This window comes from Saccopteryx leptura, chromosome 13 (genome assembly GCF_036850995.1).
Source record: "Saccopteryx leptura isolate mSacLep1 chromosome 13, mSacLep1_pri_phased_curated, whole genome shotgun sequence".
NCBI lineage: Eukaryota > Metazoa > Chordata > Mammalia > Chiroptera > Emballonuridae > Saccopteryx > Saccopteryx leptura.
In genome coordinates, this window is record NC_089515.1 from 12,899,221 (window position 1) to 12,923,616 (window position 24,396).

Genomic DNA, 24,396 nt, shown 5'->3' on the forward strand with positions numbered 1-24,396 from the left:
TGAGAACTGACCTGCCGCAGCCCTTGTGTAGATGTGTGTATTCACTGCAGCACATTTCTGGAAACTTGTGGGGAGCAGATAGTTTCTATCTTGGGCAGCCATGCCAGCAGAGTAAGAAGAACTCATGCCAGCATGCTGGTTTTGAATCCAGCACCTTCATTGACTGTCACTGTGATCTTGAGGATGTTGTCAGTCTCAGTTTCCTCATCTCTAAAATGGGAAGACAGTACTCCTCTCTCAGGGGTGTTGTAAGGGCTAAATTGGAAAATACATGGGAAGTGCTTGGAATAGAGCGGGCATTCAGGAAAGGGTGGTAAGAATCATCATGAGGCCCTGGCTGGTTGGCTCAGTGGTAGAACATCGGCCTGGCGTTCAGGAATCCCGGGTTCGATTCCCGGCCAGGGCACACAGGAGAAGCGCCCATCTGCTTCTCCACTCCTCCCCCCTCTCCTTCCTCTCTGTCTCTCTCTTCCCCTCCCGCAGCCAGGGCTCCATTGGAGCAAAGTTGGCCCGGGCACTGAGGATGGCTCCGTGGCCTCTGCCTCAGGTGCTAGAATGGCTCTGGTTGTAACAGAGCAACGCCCCAGATGGGCAGAGCATTGCCCCCTAGTGGGCATGCCGAGTGGATCCTGGTCGGGTATATGTGGGAGTCTGTCTGACTGCCTCCCTGTTTCCAACTTCAGAAAAATACAAAAAATAAAAAAATCATCATGATGTATCAGGAATCCCCTAGGCTGTCTGTTCTGACTGTGCAGTCACTGACCTGGTTGCTTGTTGATTGCCTGACCGTCCTACTGTTTGCTTGCGTAAAACCAGCGTATTAGTTTCCTACTGCTGCTATAACAAGTTATACCAAACTTAGTGTCTTCACCCATACACATTTTTTATCTTACCATTTTATGGGTCCAGCGTCCAGTATGGGTCTTACTCCGAAGTCCACGGTGATGTGGACTTTCTGTGCACTCATTAAATGGAACAATCCGTTTAATGCCTTTTCTAGCTTCTAGAGGCCACTGCATTTTTTGGCTCCTGGCCTCCTTCCTCCATCTTCGAAGTCATCAGAATAGCAGAATGACCCTTCTGTTCAAACTTTTCTCTAAAGAAAGGTTCTCCACTTTTAGGGATTCCTGTGATCAGAATCGACCTGCCCCGATAATGCAGAAAAGCCTCCCCATTCCAAGATTCTTAATTTAACTTCATCTGCAAAGTCCCTCTTAGGGTGAAAGGTAACATAGTCACAGATACCTGGGATTAGAACGTGGACACCTCTAGGGGCCATCATTGTGCCCACCATAGCTGGGGACAGGAAGGGTGGTGCCCTCGGTCAGCCTTTGGAGCCATCCTGGCTTAGGAGTCTGTAGCCAGGAGATGGTTAAGGCACCTTTAAATCTCTTCATCAGAGGCCTCCAGACATTTGGTGGCCTGCAGTGACATTTCCATCATAATTCCTTTAACTTTCCAAATCACAGCAGCCTGGGCTTTCTCGCAGGCCAAGTGCTTCCTAATGACCAGGCCTGGCAGCTCATGTGAGTGAGTGGTGGGAGGCGAATGGAAAGTGACGCCTTTGATGACCTCACTCGCAAACAGCCCATCTAGAAATAGCCCACATTACCGCCTGTTCCTTTGAATCTCTCAAGTCAGATACATTTGGTAACAACTGCTATAATTTGAAGATGTCTCAAGCCACAAGCTAGCTCCCAGAATGAGCTCTGTTCTTGACAGCACCCTTTGGCCCAAACACCTGTGCTTTAAAACAACCTGACAGGCCCTGCCTGAGGAACATCCCAGAAGGCAGAGATTGTGGTGCGTTGTCTTTGGACATGCTCGGCCCGCCCTTGCTGCTGGAGCAGGCCAGGACATGGTCTGCTCTCCTGTTTGTGAGTATGGCTCGAATGGGATAGGACCCAGCATGGGGCACCACGTCTCCCACTTCCGCCGAGTGCAGGCTCAGCAGCCACTACGGAGCTGGAGCCAGAGCCAGAGCCAGAGACATGTTGTCTCTGTTACCATAATGCACAAAACGGGGGCAGTTAAGCCAATGGAACTCTTCGATTTATAGGAGATCCTGAACACGAGAAGGTACCGGAATCTAAGAGTCACTCCATTGAGGAAGCAGGATTCTAGTTCATAGATTTTTTTTTTTTAACGCCCTAACCTCTGTTCCCATCACACATAGCCCGGTGGAGTGCTGTGGAATAGAACGGTGACAGTGTGGCTCAGTGTTCATGAAGGGCGTTAGCTTTGGAATGAAGTGGACCCGCATTGGAACTGTGGCTGTACCAGGTACCGTCCCTGTCACGCTGGCCACATTGCGTCGCCTCCAAACCTGCTTTCTTCACCCCAGAGAGTGGGGCCGAAGGCTCAGCTGCCTCAGTTCTTTGGGCACTGGCTGCGTAAGGAAGGAGCAAGCAGACGTGTCGGTCGGGGTCCTGCTCTGCTGCTCTGGGGTGACATCTTTATCTCCAGATTCTGCCACATCTCCGGTCCATTTCCGTTTCCTCTGGTGGGACACAGATGCATCTCTAGGTAGTTTGATAAAGTTTCAGCAGAGCCAACAGTTAGAGCTTGTCTGTGCCTCACAGTCCTGTTCTCCCTGCCCTGGACCCGTGGATCAAAGGGAAACCCAGGACAGGGAAGTGAGACCCTCCCTGAACAGTTCAGGGTCCACATGTGGGGGGCAAAGGGGGAAACTCTCCCAGTGGCCATGCACCCCCCATTCTAGGTAAAACTCCTTTGAGAGCGACGTTTTCATTCTGTGAGCAGGGGTCTGTCATCTCAGTCCGATCTTCGATCATCCTCAAAGGCAACCCTTTTGATCACGATTCTTAACGCAGAGAAAATGTTCTGGGCTTATTTGGGAAACATTTGTGCTTTGTGAAGACTCGCGCACGCCAATATTTAAAAGGCCACGCCAAGCATCTTTGACTCTGGTCCCACGGACCAGTTGGCCGAGGGCGGCAGACAAGGAAGCTTTTGTGTCTTCATAATTGCCGAGCAGCAGGCATTTTATAACTGCTGAGTGGACTTCAAAGTCAATTACCATTTAGAAGTCTGCATAAAATAATCCCCCCCCCCAAACACTGGGGATCAGGCAAGATTTGATAATTTATTTAATATTTAAAAATCTAAACCAGTGCTACCCAATAGAAATAAGAACATGAGCTACATATTTAATTAAGATTTTCTAGTACCATGTTAAAAAAAAGTTTACAAAGCTCAGGCAAATTGATTTTAATAACCTTTAATTTCATTTAATTTATCCATAACATCATCTCAGCACATAACTCCATATAAACAGTCATTAATGAGATAGTTTACTTTTCTCACCCACCAAGGCTTTGAAATCCGGGGTCTATTTTAGGCTTAAAACGCACCTTAATTCAGACTCACCACGTTCAAGTGCTCAGTAGCCACAGGTGGCTGGGTGAGGACAGCAGCACCAGGCAGTGATGACGTTGTGCACTGTCTGCACTTAGCTTTCTCAGGTTCAGCATGTGGCTAGCGCCTGAGTGTGGTTCTGCAGATGTGCTCAAAGGATGGAGAGCTGGATACAGCTGTGAGAGATTGGCTTGCCCAGCTGTGGCCCAGAGAGCACAGCTGGGTGTTAGATATAGTCGCAACTGGGGATCTTTTTCTTTCTTTCTTTCTTCAAACGGCTTTATTGATACATAATTCATAAACCAACAACTTGCCCACTTAAAGTGTACTGGTCAGTAGTTTTTAGTGTATTCATAGAGTTGTGCATCCATCAGACAGTCAAGTTTAGGAAATTTTTGTTATTCCATAAAGGAACCCGGCACCCCTCAGCTGTTAGCTTCTTCCATCCTCTCTTCCCCTCCAGCCCTGGGCAACTATTAGTCTATTTTCGGTTTCAAGATTTACCTGTTCGAGAGATTTCATATAAATGGAACCATGCAGTATGTGTGCCTGTGACTAGCTTCTTTCACTTGGGATAATGTTTCAAAGGTTCATTCATATTGTAGCATCTATTAGTACTTTATTTCTTTTTATTGCCAAATACTATCCCATTGTATGGAGAGAGCACATTTTGTTTCTATATTTACCAGTTGGTAGACATTTTGATTGCTTCCACTTTTTGGCTAGTATGAATAATGCCTCTGTGAACATTTATGCACAAGTTTCTGTGTGGATATATGTTTTCCTATCCTTGGGGTATCTGCCTAGGAGTGGAATCACTGGATTAGATGGTAAACTCTATATTTAACCATTTGAGGACCTTCCAGACTTTTCCAAAGTGGCTACCCCATTTTACATTCCAACCAGCAGTGTATGAAGTTTCCAATTTCTCCAGACCTTTGTCAACACTTGTTGTTTATCTGTCTTTTTTATCATAACCATCGTAGTGGGTGTGAAGTGGTATCTCACTGTGGTTTTGATTTGCATTTCTCTGATCCCTAATATGTTGTGAGTTTTTAATGTGGTTATTGGCCATTTTTTACATTTTCTTTGGAGAAATGTCTATTCAAATTCTTTCCCCACTTCTTAATTGGTATGTGTCTTTTTGTTTTTTTGAGTTGTAATAGTTCTTTATATAGTCCAGTTTCATGTGCCTTTTCAGACATATGGTTTGTATTGTAGTTATTTTATATGATTTTATGCAGTTGTATTTTCATTTTCTTGATGGTACCCTTTGAAGTATAAAAGTTCTTTATTTTTATTGTGTCCAGTTCATCTATTTTATTTCATTGCTTGTACTTTCGATGTCATATTTAAGAAGCTATTGCCTAATCGAAAGTCACAAAGATTTGTACCTTGTTTTCTTCTAAGAGTCCTATAGTTCTAGCTCTTTGATCCATTTTGAATTAATTTTGTATGTGATATAATACAAAGTTCCATTTTAATTCTTTTGCATGTGGCTATTCAGTTGTCCCTTACTTGAAAAGATTAGTTTTTCCTATTGAATTGTTTTATCAAAATTCAGTTGACCATAAATGTGAGGGTTTATTTCTTTTGATCTATGCATTTATCCTTTCTATCTGTCCCCATCGCTCCAGTTTTTCTCACCCTCATTGTACTGTTTCTATTTCCATGTAGAATATAGCAGTCTTGACTTGAGCGTGCCTAACTCTCCTCTTTGTGTCAAGCTCTTTGACTGTAGGGTCTGAATTCTGGCTTCCTTTGGGCCCATTAATTACTCATTATAGTGTATCAGCTCCAGTGGACATTAACAAAGTGTCAAAATTTTCAATTTTATTTTTTCAGAATGTGAGCACATCCACTATCTTGTCTCGTTCCTTGAAGAATTAGTTAAGGCAGACTTGAACTGCCATTAAGGCACCCCAAGAGAGACCTTAGGGCAGAGGAAGAAGTAGAACCCAGGTCTCTGGACTTGAAGAATGGTAGCCATGATGCTTGGAAATATATATATATAAATATATATATATATATATATATATATATATATATATATATATATATATATATATATATATATATCATGCTTAAAATACCTTCAGCTCTGTCAGATGCTGGAATTCTCTTTTTCGGGGCAAGCCAGCTGTGCTAATCCTTCACTAAAGTGACATTTACATTTTATGACTGTGTTGAGTCACTGCATAACATCTTACAGGTTGAAAAGAATCTTAAATGGCAAAATGAACTTCCCCTTCTTTTTCTGAAAGAGTACTCGGTAGGGTGTGATCAGGTAACCAGATTTGCTGCTTGTTGGCTCCTCTTCACCAGGATGAAAATTTACAGCTGCAGAGGTGGTCTGGAAGATGTCTGCCCTCTCTCAGCACTCTGCCCGTCTGAGATGCCTGGCTTCCTTGTGAAAGAGCCTTGTCCAACGTGCCCAGTCCTGCCGTGCACGTGGGAAGAAGGAGAGTGAGGATCCGTAGTAGCTACTGAGCCTATGAATGGGTGACTTTAAAAAATGGACTGCCTTCCAGAAGAAAGACCTGTGCACTGAAACATTCATGAAAGAGCCAAGAGTTCACATTTAATTTCTTGCTCCCACCACCTCTGAAAAATACTAGTCCTTATGTGACATAGAGGGTGAGATAGTACTCGTCGGGTTCAATGTTTGTTCATGAGATGAACTGATCTGCTTCCAAGGGAACAGATAGGGTTAGGAGAGAGTGAAGGCTCCACTGCTGGAGATGTTGGCTCCTGCCCTTTTCCTCATCTGCCTAATTCCTGCTGGGGGCTGGTGGGCCTGGGGTGTAGGTTCGGGGATATTTTCCTAGACTCCTCTGAGTTTCAGTTTTGGATTCCATGCAAGTACCGTATTTTTCACTCCATAAGATGCACCTGGCCATAAGACGCACCTAGCGTATTAAGGAGGAAAAAAAGAAAAAACATATTCTGAACCAAATGGTGTGTTAAAATATTTAATAAAATACCATATTTTTCACTCGATAAGATGCACTGGCGTTTCCCTCTCCACTTTTAGGGGGAAAAAATGCGTCTTATGGAGCGAAAAAATACGGTACATTTAAAAAAATTTAATTGAATTTATTCGGGTGACAGTAATATGATTTTACATATGTGTGGAATCTAATGAACAAAATAAACGAACAAAATAGAAACAGACTCAGATACGGAGAACAGACGGACAGCTGTCGGAGGAGAGGGCTTTGGAGGGCTGGGTGAATAACATAAAGCAAAGAAAAAGTCATCTCAGACACAGACAACAGTATGGTGATTACCAGAGGGAACGGGGGTGGGAGAGGCAGGAGGGAGTGAAGAGGGAATAAATGGTGACAGAAGACTTGACTCTGGGTGGTGAGCACACAGTACAGTATATAGATGGTGTAGTATGGAGTTGCACACCTGAAACCTATATAATGTCACTAATCAGTGTCACTCCGCACGAGTACATTTTACTCATCACAACAGGCATAGTTGCCAGGGTGCCAAAGACTTGTTGATCTTAAGGACATCCTGAGACTTAACTTTCCCCCCATCTCTGTCCAAAGGACCGGCTCCCACAAAGTGCCTTCTGTGTGTCAGGCACTGCTGTACGACTCTTTGTACTTGATATCCTTTAATCCTCTGTAACTCCCGTGTGTCTGATGGCGATGCTGAGTCATAGAGAGGGTATCGAACTTCCCCAGGGGCAGAGCCAGGATGAAAAACGCAAGGGCTCTGATTCCAGACCCCGCGTGTGTCGCCTGCACTGCACAACCTCTTCCCCTGGTTCTGTCCCGCCCCCCACCTTGCACGCCATCCTTTGCGTGGATCCTGGTGGGATGACAGCTGGGTCGGACACAGCAGCCCGGACCTTGGTAGCTAAGTCACGTGCCCTTGGGCAGTCCTCCCTTTCCGTCTTTTGATGCGGCCTGACTTCTTTCCATACCTCAGCTGTTGCCATAAACCTCCTGAGATTGTTGTTGTGTGTTGTTTAAAGAGAATTTGTAAATTTTTTAAAATGTGAAGAGACATTCAGATAGTTTCTGCTATTGGACCCCAAATCCACAGATAATAAAGGTACAAAAAAAGTGTGGTCGGAGTTCTGGAAATACGGTGATTACGATATTAAAAATGTTACGGGTGTGGTTCAAGTAAGCCATTTGGGGTGTTTTGAGAGGAATGAGGCGTTCTTGCTTGTTCATCCTTCCACAGGGCCAACAGCGGGATGTTTATGAGAGACAGGATGTACAGTGGTTAGGGGTCGGGACTCTGAAGCCAGGCTGCTCAGGTTGAATCCTGGATTATTACCTGCTCTGTGACCTTAGGCAACTTTAGTTCCCTTCTCTAAGCCTGTGTTTCTTTATCTGTAGAATGAGGGTAAAAATAACCATGGCTACCCTTTAGGGTAATAAAGAAGATTGTGGACCTCTGCGTCAAGTACTTAAAACAGTGCACGATCTACGGAAAGCTCTGAAAACATATTAGCTATTGTTAATAGTAAATGTGCCTACTGTGATCTCATCGCCTACCCTGGATTTGGGGGCTGCAGTGGTGGACAAAACATCCTTGGCATCATGGTGCTTTCAGCTTAGTTGGAGAGAAAGTGAGAGAGAGAAAATGGTAGGTGGTTATTGCACCTGAAAGACAGGCAGGTAACTTGGGAGCGCAGAGTGAATGATTCCTGATGGCTCTTCAGGACCAGAAGGGACTTCCTGTCCAACCTTTGGAACCCAGAATGCCTAGGTGACTTCTCCTTGTATTTTCAGGGGATGTATGGCAGGGTTTGACCAGAACCTGGACCTCCTAAAACAGGTTAGGCCAGAGCAGACCACTTCCTTCTGAAGACATGGGCCAATTTGCTGAAACGTATTTACTTCCAAATCATTCTAATCAGTGATGCTTGATGTTAGGAGCAGCTTCTCCGGACTCAGATTTTAATTGTCTCTGGCTCCTGGAAGCTCTCCTGATAGTAATCTGTGCCAAGCTATCAGAATAATGATGATGGCCATTGTCTTCTGTTTGCTTTAAAGTTGTCCATCCTGGTAACGATCACCTGGCAAAGATGGAGATTTATTCTGCTGGACATTTGTAAATACTTAGTTTGAATTTGCGAGACTGGGGAACCAGTCCTGTTAAAATCTGGGTCTCACAGATGAGCCTGAAGAATATATATGTGATGAAACTAATGATTTGACTTGGAAATGGAGGTGACAGAGCATCTTTTTTTTGGGGGGGGGAGCCAATAAAAACTGGTTCAAGAAGGCCCGCCCTGTCACCTTAAAGGTTTCAGCTGGTTTATAATTTATCTGTAATGGGAAAAATACTTTACCACCGAGATATTATCTTGGAATAAACCTGAAATCACCAGCCATATTATGGATGTGCTGTGGATGCATGTGAATTACAGGGAATGAATATATATACACATTACTGTGAATATAATTTAGTGTAGATATGATGACAAGTAAGCTCGATGCAGTAACAGCCTATTTGATACAATGTGGGTAATTTTAAACTCGAAACCATCGTGTTTTAGAACTGGAAGGGACCTTAGCGATGGAGTGCAGATCAGCTTTCAGATGGAGGAACCGGGTCCCCGTGTAGATGAGGGGCTTTGCCCGTCGCGCCAGCGAGAATCCACGTATCCAGACTGTGGAGTTTGGAGGCTCTGTCGCAAAAAAGGGTTAATATCCACAGATTCGCTTTTAGTACCTGAGTGGTTTTACGTCATGGCTAATCAGAGCCACAACTCGCTTTTCTTCTGGAAGATGGACCAACTCGTCAGCCCTTTTGCCCATTGTGGATGCTTAATAAAAATATTTTCTGTGACTCCTAATTAATACTCAAGTACGGGAGCGTAGGGAAATGAGAACAAAATTATTTGTCAACCCTTTCTTTTGCTTGCACTGCTCGTGCGGCTCCTGATGACTTCTCAATTAGCTCATTGAAAAGGATTTGGAGAAAGTCATGTATGCTGTTCGTTTCAAAGAGAAACACTAGCTTGCTAAAGGGATTGAGTTTAATATAGTTTCGTATCAGAGAGTTTTTAATAATGCAGCCTAACGTATTTGTACACGAATTCATTAAGCCCAGATTAGTCTTATTATAATTACTCAAAAAGTAATTCAATTGAAAAGAAAAAAAGCATTTTAAGTGGATATAAAATAACACGGTTAGCCGGAAAGCCATCCCGTGCTACTTTATCAGCTCCATAAAGTACTAGCAGATTCGAACATAACTTTCACAGTATACAGAATGCAGTCATAAAAAGTATTATTCCTAAATCTATTTTTTTATGTTCTTCCAGCAGTTAAGAGCCTTCTCCCTCTGTGCGACGGATGAGATATACCGGGGGTGGAATGTCACCAGAACGTGAGGGACTTTCTAGCTGGCGCCCCGGCGCTGCCCTCCCAGATCAGTGTGGGTTATAAGCACGTGACCTCAGATGGATGTGGGAAGCACATTCCCTAGAAGGTGTAGCAGGAGGGTAGTTCAAGGCTTTTAAAAAAAACACATTTCTTCTTATTCACACATACAAGGCATTTACTGAATGCCGTGTGCCTTCAGACGTATGTCAATGACAGGCGAAGCAGTGGTCTTCATTTCTAACATGGTGAAAGGTGAGGGGAGGCCAGGAGCGAGGAAACTGAGAGAACTCACCCCGACCTGTATCCCAAATGAGACAGAGAAGGAGAGCAACACCCAGCAACCCAGAGATGTGCGAGGCCTCCCCGCAGTAAAGAGTGGGTTTGTTTTCGGCATGGAGGGCCGGAGACTGGAGGACTGACCCAAGCCCCACCGGTTCCGTTCGGTTGGCGCCGCCTGAGTGTGGCTCAGGAAGCAGGAGGGGTGCGGAGGCTGGCGGCGTGGCCACACGGCTGCCCTGAGCTGTCTGGCTTTGGAGACACGGGAAACTAATCACCGTCCCCGTGTGGTGCCATCGAGGCCACCCGGGGACTCTGGAGAAGCCCTGCACGCTGGCTGGGCCCCAGGAGGGCACAGACCTGCACCCGGACAGGAAGGGGCTCCATCTGCTTAAGTGGGTTGTTGTCCTCAAACTTGAATTGATTAACTTCATAAAGTAGTAGCAGAATCCTTGTCTCAGACCAGTTCTTCACAGAACCCCACGGCACCGAATCGAGTAGAGGTTTTGAACTTCACTGCCTCCTGCGGTCTCTACCTCTATTGAACACCAGGTTTCCCCAGGGAACATGGCTTGAAATACTGATCAAAGCCCGGGGCAGGGTTGGGTGCGCCCTTACATGGTGACCTTGAGAAATAATGACAGGTCCGGAGGAGACAGGCAACCTCACAGGAGGGAGGGGTGCTGGAAATAAAGGCTGGGCCCTGGGTCTCTGGAACTTCTAATCATAACCGCTTAGATCATTGTTTCAAGATAGGAGGTCATTGGACCCCTGATCTCAAAGATTAAAAATAATTCCTTCATAAGGTAATATTTGAGAGTTGCTTTGGAGTTTCCTAATGGCACATGGCTGCATGATGCAAAAAGAAATGAAAACGGTTATTTTATTCTAGTGGACTTCTTCCTTTGATAACTTTTGCAACCTTAATGGAAAGTCGCAAAGGTGTTTCAAATAGTAGGGAATCAGTAAATGTTTATTGATTCATTACCCTACAATTCATAGAAGTCTTTCTGAGTACTAGTTACTGTGGGCTCTTCTGTGTATTACCTCATTTAATCTCCATAGCGATTTATGAGGAAATACAAAAGTTAGCTAGTGTTCTTATCTCCGCATTATTTCTGATGAGACAAGCCAAGCTTGGGGAGGCTCAGTCGTTTGCCTAAGATCACATGCTAATGTGGGCCAGCTCTGGCCTCGAGCCTCGAGCTCTTCGCTGCCTTGTTTAATTGCTTGTTATGATAGCTTTCACTTATCGAGCGCGTACCGCACACCAGCCACCATGTGCTAAATAAATGAGAGCTCGGCATTTATCATCTTGGTTGTCCTCATGAACTTAGAAAGGTGAGTTTCATTACCCCATTTCAGAAGTGGGAAACAGAATCTCAGAGGGCTGAAATAGCTAGCCCGGTGTGGCTTAGATGGGGGCTAGCCAGGAACGGAACCTAGTATTGGATTCTTAAGTCCCTGGGCAGCTCCGTGCTGATTAAATTATCAGTCTTGATCCTCATGCTAGCCCTATGGTGGGAAGAAGCTTATCCCTGCTGTCCCCACTTTACAGATGAAAACATATGTAAGAGGTTTTATACCCCACCCTAGGTTTCTATCTCACGAGGAGTTGGGACCCAATCTTAGGTTATGGGATGCAGGGGCCACTATCATGTGGTGACATGATACTGAATCGAATTTGGAAAGAAGGAGATCACCCTGCCCTCCTTGGGAAGCTACCCGCCGTCTCTGGACCTAGGCTTCGTCAGTTTGAAGCAGATGTACTCTGGAGAGCTGGCGTTCAGCAAGAGCGGAGGCATTGGAGGGACCTGCTTTTCAACATAGAAAAGGAAGAATTCAGTTCGTTCACAGAGATTTGCAGGACACAAAAACCACAGGCTGAATTCTGGTACTCTTCATATCCCTGTCTAGAGCTTGCTGGGTTTTGAAATTGGGCGAGGGAGCCGCCTCGCCCATCTTGAAGTTGACTTTGGTTAATGATGAACCTGACCCCCTTCTAGGAATCAGCATTCATTCCAGCTCTTCCCTACCTCTCTTCCTTTGCCCCCGTTAGTTGGGTCCCGGGAAAATTTACAGTGCTTTACTGTAAAAGCACTCGTAACTTGAAAGAGAATTTTCTCTCTGTAGCTCAAACCACAGGAGAACTCACAAGACAGCTGTCTCCCCAGGTGAGACATCTTAAATGGGAGTTAAGTGCATGCATTTTCAAGAAACTAAACTCCCCTCATATATAATTTAACCTAGAAAAGAAAGCAAAACTGAGAGGGTAGTACGATTACATTGTTTTGGAGAACTAGTAGCTTTCCTTCCCTCTGCCCTGTAGACGTCATGCCCACTTGGACTGTTTGGCATATCTTTAACGTTGTGGGGTGTGGGCTAAGTGTGGTATTGTAATAATAGTGAGAGTCTCTCTAGCCATAGTTATGGACTGTGGATTGAAATTGTAAATTATTCTTAGCAGGCTGAATGGGCAATAAGACTGCCATCCAGTTCTGCTCATAAAACAAAGCAAGAGATAAATAAAGGGGAGCCAGCTCACTTAACCCGTGTGGCTCTGCGCACTAATTATTAACCCGGGTGCAAGAGAGGGGTTTGCCCAGAGTGTAGTTAAATCATTTTTAATAGAGGTAAACACTGGCTATGTGGGTGAGTGGCACTCAAGAAAGTTTTTAATCAGCAACGTTTAGGAATCACCCAGCCTAATCGCCATAACTTATTAATAATAATAAATAATCTAGTCTTTTTATGGCCCCTGTCTCTGGAGGACTCAGTGCATTAAAGATTTCTGGGGTGTGTATTTCTCAGTAGCTGTGGGGAGGGGGTAAGTACCCTTGATGTTCATTTCTCACCAAAGAAACTGGACATTGAGGCTTATCTTTCTTATTTTCTCCTTTGCACATTTGAGTCACCAACTTATACATGGCCTTTCATCTGTCTATAGGAGCAGAATGGCCCCAGGGGCTGGGGCTGGGGCTGGGGAACAGGCTCCCTTTGTTCCCAGGAAGGGCTGGGGTTTGAGGTTTTCTCCCTCGGGAAGTGAGTAAGAGCAGAGCTTTGTCTGAAGGAGTTCATTTTCTCCACACAAGTGTCCCTGCAGACCTTTGGGCTCGACCGGTCAGTGGCCAGGGTGGGCACTGGAAGCTCCCAGCCCTGTCCGTGTGTGACTTCCGTTTCTGGGGAGAGCAGAAAAGATGGCGCAGAGCCTTCCTCTCAGCGTGCTTCTCCATCCCAGCTGATGGGACAGTGTTTGTGTAAATTACCCACCTTAACCTCCCGGGCACCAGTGTTGTGGTATGAAAATAAACCCAGGTCATCAAGAGGGAAGACCAAGCTCAGAGAGTATGATTGACTCCCAGATAATTATTAGTGGTTGGTCTAAGACTAAAAGAATATCACATTCAAATCTGAGGCTGCTTGATTTTTTTATAGGGACTAGTCCCTGCGGTTTGGGAGACAGGGGTGGTGGACACGAACAGTCGCGTAGACAATGGTAAGAGTATTTTTGTGGCTGATATCATGTGAGGTCCACTATAGTGGTGGTGGCGGGGAATGTAACCAAACAGCACAACATTTACCTGATTTTCTGTCTTCTCACTTATTTTATGTCCTTGAATCATTTGAGCCTAAAGCCTGGATGGTTGGTTCAGTGTGGAAAAGTAAAATTTTAAAGAAGATACTCAACCCATTATTCTACAGAGCAAAGAGCTAAATAATGCTAAGAACAAAATGATTTATGCCACCAACTACAAAAGATATAAATTTAGAGTGCAAATTACAAGATAACTCCTGGGCAAAATTGTTGCAATAGTTATACGAGTGTTTATTAAAATTTGCATTTGAATAAAAAGGTGCAAATGTAAATGAAGCTGAAAAAGGGTTCTTTTAAAAATCTTAAATAGCTTATATGAAAATCAAGAGTTTTTTTTTTTGGAAGAGAAGATGTGAATAGTATTCTATGCAGATTAGTCTGCTAATGCATGAAATACACAGTGGGTTTGGAAGGAATGAGGTCACTAAATCCCCGCCCGTCTTCCCTCCCTGTCCCCCCCTCCCACCACTGATACTTTCCAGTGATTCAAATCTGTACCAAATTTTGAAGGAAGTGCTCCCTGTCAAAAGCCATAGAGAGGAGGTTGAGGATTCTGGACGGATGTCGAGACTGGATCCGTATTTGAAAGACTAATCTTATTTCACTGATGTTTTCAAGGTTGGAAAATTTTTGTCTGTATTCATTAGAGGAGAATGATAGATCTCTAATTTGTACTTTGCTAATAATAGGGATGAGCTTTCTCTGCTTCATTAAGGTTAAATGAATCTCGTGTGGTCCTGACTCCACCTTTAATGCCATGTGTGACCTTGGGGAGAATGTCTTGAATGTCTTACATCTATCTCTGGGACTCAGTTTCCCTATTTGTGAAATGAAAAGGCTGGACCAGGTGGGTGTTAAGACATACCAGCCGTCTTTTCTTGTCCTCAGGAGCTCAGGGTCTACATAAATAACTAATTATAATAGGAATTATCATTGCAGCGTGCATAGATTACTCTAGCAGCGCAGAAGCGGAAACAGTGACTTGCCTCTCTGTGAGGATGGGCACTGAGAAACTTCACAATGGCTGGGGCATTTGCAGGCTGGGGAAAGAGGGCTCCTTCAGGTACGCAAGCCAGTCAGAGAGAGGGTGGTTCAAACTCTGGGTTCGAGGCAGCAAATGCATGGGACTGCAGTATACTTAGGGAGCTGCACACGGCTCTTCCCAGTCTCTGGACAATGTCAGGATATGGGTGGTGAGTGGCATTCCCCACATGGCTGTGTTTAATGATGAATTACCGAGGTTGGAGACTGATGGATAGCACATATAAATTAGAGCAGCATTAAAGTTGTCCTGTGATGGTACCAATATGGGCCATTAACAACCCAGTTGGCTTTTGTGAATGTGAGAGAAAGGCTGGTGTTTTAGCCAGCTTCCTGGGATGGGGAACTGAAGTCTGCAATGTGGCCTCGGTGTGTGCCCTTGGGGACACGTGTATTGAATGTGAATGACATTCCTCATAGGCGGGTCACGTGTATTGAATGTGAATGACATTCCTCAGAGGGGGTCACATGTGTGCCCCATTGAGATGAACAGGGCTCCCACAGGTATGCTCTCCTTGTGGTCTGTTTAACCCACCAGGAGCCTGTTCTAGCCGCGCACTATTCATGGACTCTTGGCTCTTCTCGACCTTGTAGGAGCTGATGTTTTTAGCTGATGACAGCAAATGCAGATGTTGCTGATATAGTTCTTACTTAGTTTTGGAGATGAAAGGAACTTGTTTTAAAGTTCATATTATAAATGGAAGGCATATTCATTGTTAAAAAATAGAATTATACAGAAGTGCTTCCTTAAAATTAAAAAATGATGATCTTATCGCACAGTGGAATACTATAAAGCAGTGAGCATGAGTGATGCATTACACGCTATAGCGTGGGAGACCCACAGCCATTGTGGAGCAAAGAAGACAGACGGAAAAATTCATATGGTATAAGCCAACTGTATAGAGTTCAAAACTACTCAAAACAAATATAAGGTTAGAAGTCAAGCTAGCAGTTCCCCTCATGGGGGTCTTAGTAACTGCTTGTTTGTTAAGTTTTTCACTAGATAGATGTGTGGTTCTCAGTGCCAGATACAGTGCTTAGCATATAGTGTAGCCTTGCAAATATTTGTTGAAACAAAAAAATTTTTTTCACTTTTCCACAGACTTTGACCTAAGAATTAATGCGAAAATGGTGTTATTAGCTGTGAGTTGTGATGTGGAGAACTTACACCAATTTTGTTTATGTGTGTTCAGTATGGAACGTTAGGGCACTCCCGGGCCCTTCCTCCGTTTATCCCCTTGTGTGTCTGTGTTGCTTTCATTGTTACTTATAAACTAGTCAGGCAGCTTCTTAGTGGCGAAGAAGATGGTTGTTGGAATCCAGCAGACCTTGGGTTCATTTCTGACCCATTACTTGCTTGTCTGTGGTTTAGGATGAGTTACTCAACCTTCCAGCACCTCTGTTTTCCCGTCTGTTGAATGAGAATAATCACACAACATACTTTATAAAGTTGTTGTAAAAAGAAGAGTATTTGTAATGTTAACGACCAAACTTTGTGTGTTTACCCCGTCTGGAGCAGCATTCTAAGAAAAGCCCTTAAGACGTAGGCTGTAATTTGTTAAATTTTCCCAACACTCCTATCTATTTGTGGTTTAGAGAATGTCAGCCACAGAGTAAGTGTCGAGCCAGGATTTAAGCCCAGGCAGCTTCATTACAGAACCCAAGCTCTTAACCACTGCCTCTGAGTGAAAGGGGCCATTGCATGCCGGGTGCTTAGCCAGCATAAGTTGGCTATGATTATCATCATTGTCATGTTCAACATTATTATTAATATTTTTCTCTTTTTTTTCTCTCTCTCTCTGCCATCCTCTCCTGTTTTTCTTCCTTCCTGGCAGATGTTTTCCAACAAGGTAAGTTCACTGCCTTCTGCCTGCTTTCCCATTGGCTGTGCTCTTTTGGGAACAAGGGTCTAGTCTGTGTGCAGAGGGTAACCGGGCCTCTCATTCTATCTGGACATATCATGGGGCCTTTAAAAGGCATCACAAGGATAATGAACAGCCAGAGGGGTATAATAGTGCCATCTAGTTTCTGGTTCTTCCTCTGGACCATGTTTGGGGAGGATGGGAACTGAACAGCTGGGGCAGGGACACTGGGAGGACTTCGTGGCTGAGCCTCTGCCCAGGGGCCAGGATGCTGTAGGACTTGTGGGATGGCGGAACAGCAAGTGTCTCCAGAAGGGGTCAGGTAGAGCCCTGTCCTTCAGAGCTCCTGCATCGGGATCAGCTGAAGCTTGGTCAGGGTTCTGTATGCCGGCTTCCTCCCTCACCTGGACACTTCTGGGCCAAACAAATGTGTTGCTGTCTTGGAGGTATGGGTAGGATGATAGCTGGCTGGCCACTTAGTGCCCTTCAACCCAAGTGTCCCCCCCAACCCCTCCAACTGGCCTGTAACAGAACAGGGCCAGGCAAGGGTGAGCAGTGTCTCATCTGTTTTGCCAGCCAAGGTCATGTGTCCTGAGGTGCTGTGGACCAAAAGCTGAACCCCTGACTGAGTCTTGCGGTGTGCGTCGGAGTCCCCAGTTCGGATGCACAGCAACCTTATTCTGGGAGACCTGTGGCTATGGCCTTGTTGAACCTGCTAGACATACATTAAAGGGGAACAGCCTTTTCCCCTTTTTCAAAAAAATCACAGTCTGAAGCCAGTGGGCAAAGTGGCAGGGAAAACCGTTTGTATTCAAGCTGGGAAATATGTTTGTAGCACAGTCTGCTGATGCCTTTCCTGAATCCAAGTCTGGCTCAGAATAAGAGGCTGGTTTAAAAATACATCCAGGCATTCCATAAATAGCTTCCAAGTAATCTTTAAGGCTGGCTATTTGCACAACTATTATTTCACCCCCAACAGGCAGCACGTTATGGAGAGCGTCCTCCGGCTCTCCCGGATAAAAGCACAGTTGTGGATGACAGTGAGGGGACTGCGTGTTGTCTTTGAAGAGTCTGGAGTCATAGACCTGCTTTTATAAATAATTCATAAATCTCAACAAGCTATAAGTAAGAAGTTGCATTTGGCGAGAGACTAAGAGATGCTCTTAGAATTGAGAAGGAACCACGCCTGTTCACGTAATGAAAGGGCTGCCACCAGGGCCCCTGGCTGCAGTGGCTTTTTTCCTGGACACATCGAGGTTCAGCGGGATACATTTGGTGGGGAATGGGTTTCTTTTCTGTGTACTAGACTGCAAGTACTAGCCAATGCTGAACGCCATCTCTCCTTCTGTGGCACAAAACTCTTGAGTTTGGAAAATTCTTTTTCTGGAGGTGTGAGCGTCCCTGGTTGTTGTCTTCAGTATAAAAAATGGCCCGTCGGACCGCCCGTGTCAAGTCTGTCTTCTTTTTAAATCAGTCATGCCATTTGATGGATGGTGCTTGCCTGTCAGTAACAGTGGTACGCAGAGCAAAAGTTATAATCAACTGCAAAGCACTGGCTATTGAGATGTAATAGCATCTTCCCGAGGCGGAAGCTGCTAGCTCCCCGACGCCCTGCGCGATGGTGGGAGGCAGTGAGATATCACTAGGATTTCCAATGGAGAGAACTGAGCTGGCTTTTGTGAATTATTTGCATGGCACGGGCTTTGGAGGACCATTTCGTATGGAGAGACAGTCCCTGAAATGATGGTGAAGAACTTGGCAGCTAGTACCCCCTCCCCCTTTCCCTTTGCTTCTGGCCTTTCTTCCTGTGAAATTCATGCTCAGTAAAATGTGACCGTAGAAATGTACCAGTGACGGTCACATTAGACCAAGACAAAAGGTCCTGTGTTTTTCAGACAGAATCTAAAACACAATTCTAGGGCACCTTCTGTGGTTGAAACTCGGTTCCAGGATTGTGCCGTTCACTGGAAACCTCGGGGCCATGCAGTGTGCTGAGAAATAAACAGAAAACTGTGTGACTTCAGATGAGCAGAAGTCCCAGGGTCATCGCTGAAGCCCATCCGCCCAGGGCAACTCGGAGTGGCTCTGTCCTCCTGACCACGCAGCAGGGATCCAGGCCCTGCTTGCGTGTCTTGTCGGAGGGGTCACAGACGGCTGGGGGAGGTGTCGCTTTGCAAGCGTGCACCTCTGTCAGGGAGTGCGTGCGTGTGGCCTTTTAGCCCAGAGGCGTCCGTCTGTGCCTGTTTAAACAGGGCTGCTGTGCACCACGGCGGGCAGGAGAGGGGAAACAGGCTTGCAAGTTGACAACATCAGACGTTCTCAGAGGAAGCCGGAGTTATTGCCTCTGGATTACATTACCTTTTATTTCACTGCAGATCAGTCTCGTTATGGTAGGTGACAGTGCAGTAGCTACTGCTGGGCCTTTCTCCGCGTCATCTGTGCTCTGTGCACCGGGGAGCCATTTCATAGCTTTCCGGGGTTCTCTCGTCTGTAAATGCCACTTGCTGTGGCAGTTAGACCCGGGGCATGACGACTGGCAAGGACAGCGGGCCCACAGCTGGCCTTTCATATTACAAGCTCCAGGGCCACGGCCACACTTTCTAGGAGCCTTTCCTGACCCGCATTCCCTGTGGCCCGCAGAGCTCACAGCCATCGGATGAGCTCAGTAATTCCAAAGGGCCACCAACTTCCTCTTTACTGTATCAAATGCCACTGAAAAATGCCCTTTGTGTACTCACAACTGGAATCTCGAGTTTTAGAGCACTCTTATACCAATCCCTTAATAAGGAAGTCGGGACCATGCACATGCCTTGTTTGAAGTTACTGAAGCACCTTTGGATGCTCTTGAGTTTGGCTCAGCCTTGACTCTGAAATCGCACAGAAACCGAGCGAGCGGCCTGGAAATCAGGCGGTCCCTGGCGGCCGGGTGGTTGAAAGCCTAAGCGCGCACAGTGGAAGGATTTCCCCGTTGAGTTGATTTCTCCCCTCTGCAACGGGACCCCGGAGAGGCACACAGCCTTTCCTCTTCCCCTGATCCCACCCGGAGCTGGGGTCTCGCTATTGGATAGATGTTTCTCCCAGCGCAGGTCACATCTGACACCTCTGGAACCTAGTACCCTTGTTTCTTTTGTAATTGGTAACTGTGCCCGGCACCTTCTAGGCCTTGAGGATAACGGAGTAGACAGGACAGCAAAGTCCCTGTTCTCAAGGAGCTCACGGTCTAGTTTGGGGACGTTGGTGCCAACCATGGAGATCCAGGAAGTTCTGGAGAGATGCCTGCAGTGGGGAAAATATCCCAGGGTGGTCTGCTGGTGGCTAGGGGGGCAACTTTGGGGTGTGTGTCCAGAGAATGATAAGAAGGAACCCTAGTTGGAGGGGACCAGCAGGGGACCTTGCAGGGGCGAAACCAGTTGGGCAGAAACAGCCCACGTTCCAGGATCCGTAGGAAGCCAGGTTGCTGGAGTTTGTGAGGGAAGGAGAGAGTTGTGGGCAGGGAACAAGCCGAGGGGAGCAGGAGTGGCCGTTGGGGATCAGAGGAAGGAAGCTGGTGGTGGGTTTTAAGCAGCAGAGAGGCTGGTCTCATTTATGCTAGAAACTCCCAGGCTCGCCGCAGTGCAGATGCAAAGAAGAGTGTGTGCGAGGTGAGACCAGGACCAGACTGCTGAGTGGGCTCTGGCCGGGCTGAGACGGGGTCCTGCCCACGGGCCCTGATTGCTCCCCTTTCTGGGTGTCTGCCATCCTGGGCGGTGGGACCGACCGGGAGGCCCATTCCTAGCAGCTCGCCTCTGCCGAGTGCCACACTTTCTGCTCACATTGCCCATGGGGAGTCACCTGTGCCCATGACTCTCACCTCCTTTCCTTAAGGCTGGCAAATAGTGCTCATTGAAGGCCTCATTAAAATTTTCCTACCTGTGTCTTTAGATTTCTCCAGTACATACACACATGTGTATCTTATGTATGAAGTTAACATCCTGGGGAGACCTCAGTTTGGCTCCCAGCAGAGTTACTGCCTCTGTGGGGGACTTGGACCAGTCGCCCTGCCCTGTGGCTCGGCCTCCTGCTCATGCTCTGCCTTACGGATTTGCCTTCATAGAGGACAGCGATAGCCCATTGTCTTCTGTGAGAACGTGGGTGAAAGACAGGCTTCCCGAGTGGCTGAGTATTAAGGGTAAAGGAATTGTGATTTCAGAAATGTAACTTACTCACATGGCCATTTAAAAACCACCAGTTCTTTCCCACATGGATTAATGTTGGCATTCACAATGGAGGGCACTGCTTTTACTCATTTGAATGGAAAAAATCAATCATAGTTTGGTTTCTGGCAGCCCAGCCAAGCCTGTTAATTATTGGGGTGGGCTTATGGTGACAGGGACCAGTGCCATTCATAACGTGCTTGACTTGAGTTCTTCCGTCTATTTCACACTTACTGGTTGAATTGCTGGGGCTGGACTTCAGGTTGTCCCAACCACTTCCAAAAACCCATCCATTATAAAGCTCTGACCCTTTAGCCATGAATTATGGTCCCTCTGGTAATGTTATACATTATGAAATATTGTTTTCTTCTTGGGTGTGGGATTTGCAGGAATAAATTAAATCTATTGTTATCATTTCCAGGTTAAAAAAAAAAATCCAAGTTGTCATATGCTTTTAACTAGAGAAAAATGCGTTTACATTTTCATGGTGGCAAGTGGTTGGCTCCCTGGTCACCTATATGCTAATATTCCCTGTATGCTAATATTTACTACGTATGTATATCATGTCCCTTTTTGGTCCAGAAATCGGTAGACTATTCCGAGTCATGTAGGAAACGCATCCATCTTTTTAGCACAAACTGAACAGCATTACCATTTAATTTCACAGATTCACTTTGTGTGCGTGTGTGATGTATGAGGAAGATGATAACCACATTTGAATAATCACATTCTCTGCGTTGTTTTATCACATTCCTGTGGGCTGTGTGGGGCCGCCTGCTCCTTCCCAGGTGACCTTGGGGTGGGTTTCCCGTTGTAGCAGATTCACTGTGTCCCCTCTACGATCCTAGGACATGCCTTTGCGATGAGGTTTCAGGGTCTCTCCTCCCAGTAACTTGAATTTCAAAATTACCGCATGAGTCAAGTGGGAAACTTTTAGATCCCTTTGCTGAGATGGCTATTAATAAGAGCAGTTTGTCCTTTTACAACTTTATTCTATTGGGATGAGGGAGATGATGATGATGATGATGATGATAACATTTTTATACTTCCTGTGTTCCAGGCATTGGGACAGACACTTTACACCTTTACACACATTTTTTTTTATTGAATCTGCCTGTGCATTTTATGAGCTAATTATTATAACCAAACTCCCACTTCACAGAGGAGAAAACTGAGACACAGTGTGGAACCGGCAGAGTGATGGTTGATGGTTATATAACAAGTAAGCGGTAGAGCTGGGATTTTTTTAAGTTGAGAGACTTTATACTATAGAACAGTTTTAGATTTTCAGAAAAAGTTGTGAAGACTGCACAGAGAATTCCTATATATGCCACACCGTTTCCTCCACTGTTGCTCTTACCTTAGTATGGTGCGTTTGTCCATCACGGAGCCCTCTGCGCACACACCAGACCCAGGCTTGCTCTGGTGACTTCTCCGCCACGTCTAGCTCCACAAGCTTCTAAGCAGGTTTGCTTTAGCTAGTGCAGAAGCTGACTGCATAGTGCCTTGTTTTTGATCTACAACATTTGCACTTTCTCCTATAGCCTGGGCCAGCCAGGGACACGACCGCTGATCTGTTTATAATCTTCCAGCTGTTAAGCGCTTAAAGCCCCCTGCGTCTTTCTTAGATTGCTTGCTGCTCATTGGGGTCCAAGATAGACCTAGTCTTCAAGTCGCTGAGTTTTTCCTGGGGACAGATTATGAGGCTGTTAAGCATTTCCTGCTTGGGCAGGAGGATGTTTGGGAGGCTGAGCCTTTTGATTTATTTGGGCTGGCACCATCAGCCAATTCGCCCCCCTATCCCCCCCTCCCCAGCTTCCTCTCTCTGACATCCCATCCCAGATGCCTGGGCTGGTGCATTCCCTCCAGGCGGAGAGGATGTTCTCACTGGGACGCCAGCCTGTGATGGCTGCATTCATCAGCCGGCCCGTGTGCCAATGCCCTCTGGTACCTCTGCTGCACCTGGTTCCCTCCAGGCCAGCAGTCAGGGAGTGGGGGCTCTTGAGCTGCGTGGTGTCAGGGAGCCCCACTCCTGCTGTTTTTGGAGCCTGGCTTGCTGGAAGCCACAGAACATCACAGACAATTGTAGTTGATCACTCAGATTTCTAGTTCGTACATGAAGCAATCTTTTAGGAAGCATTTTGCAAGTTGATAGCCATTTGTTCTTTAGACTTGGTGGTTGGTTGGACGGCTTGTTCCCAGGCTGGCGGCTGACTGTGGTGGTTGCTGATGAGCAGTGTCTTCTAGGGGACACTAAACCAGACCTTCTCAAGCCCAGCCCACCTGTATCCCTGTCACCCCTCTGCCACCTCGTCCCGTTCATCACCATAGGCTCTCCCAGATTGATCCCTAGTCTTCCACACGCTCCTCCACACCTCTGTGCCTTTGGAGCTGCGGACTGCTCTATTGGGAACATTTTCTCCTCTTTCCAGCAATCCTTGTGCTGTTCTGTTCACGGTCAGAAAAGTACCCGCGTTCTGCCATCACGGTGGCTGGCCCGGGGGTGGGCCAGTGGGTCCTCAGCTTGATGCTGATGTCTCCCATGTGTGTGTGAGAAACGGACTCTCATTTTCCCGTGGTCCTCTAATGTCTTGTTATTACAGTATTCCCAACCATTGGGACACCATTTTACCTGGAAATCATTGAGAAAGTGCCACTTTTCGAAACTCAGCCCAATTCCTCTCTGCATCTCTGAGAGTGTTGCAGTGATCTATTTAATCATCTGTCTTACCACACCACTGAGTTCCTGCAGAGAAAGAAGCTTGTCTTTTTATTTTGAATCTCTAGCACCAAATGCAGTGCTTAGTACATAGTAGGTGCTCAATAGATGTTCGACAACTGAAAGTGGGAATGAAATAAGGCTCAGAAGAATTAACATCTTGTGTGTGGCTGGTGTGTGTGTGTGCACGCACACACATGCATGCATGTGTGAGGACATGCACATGCTTTTCTGTTTAACAGTCTAAGAGCCATAACAAAGTTGAGATGGAATGCTGGCAGTGTAATAGATGGGCATGTTGATAACCAAACCAAATCATTTCCTAGCTTTGAATCCTAAAATCTTTTTCCATTCTGTGCCTTTACCACCATGTTGTTGTTGTTTTTTTTTGTTTTTTTTTTTTTGAGGGGACAGTGTTTGGACCCAGAAAGAGTCAACAAACATTTACCTGCTCAGACTTGTGCAAGGCATGGACAGAAGCATGGGCAATCTAGCAGACACTGTCCTTGCCTTTGAAGAGCTGACGGTTCCACTGGAGACCCAACGCTAGTCAGTCTCTGGGCCAGTGGGTGCTGTCCTCTCCCAGAGCTGGAGGAAGTCACAGAGGACGGGGGTCCTGGGGAAAGGGACTGTGCTGCTGGAGGTGGCTGTGAAGGAAGCAGAGGGCGTGCGTGGGGAAGGAGAGACTGAATGGAGGTTGAGCCAACTACAGGCATTGCGTTGTGCTTATGGGCTATTGGGAGGGCTATGAACCTGGCAGGCTCGGGGTTGGGATTAGATGGGGCCAGTTACGGAGCCTTCACAACCTGTGCATGGGCAGAACACCCTTTGCTGCCTTGTGACCCCCAGCACTCCCAGTATGATTGAAAAGATTTTATCTACTAAATGAATAATAGTATTGGTTCTTGAGTTTTCCCAGTTTTTATTACTCATTTTATTACACCTTGTGCTACTCAAGGGTGACCAGTCA

General features: G+C 46.1%; 1 protein-coding gene across 3 annotated transcripts in view; it reads left to right on the forward strand.

Annotated features, from left to right (window-relative positions):
* GFRA1 (GDNF family receptor alpha 1) overlaps positions 1-24,396 on the forward strand; it is a 188,814-nt gene that overhangs the window by 34,371 nt on the left and 130,047 nt on the right. For 2 of the 3 annotated variants that reach the window (XM_066354948.1, XM_066354947.1), the window contains one exon: positions 16,488-16,502. The exons of the other annotated variant lie outside the window; for it this stretch is intronic. In XM_066354948.1, coding sequence (XP_066211045.1) covers positions 16,488-16,502 — 15 coding nt within the window. The remainder of the gene's footprint in view (positions 1-16,487; positions 16,503-24,396) is intronic. 3 annotated transcript variants of the gene reach the window in all.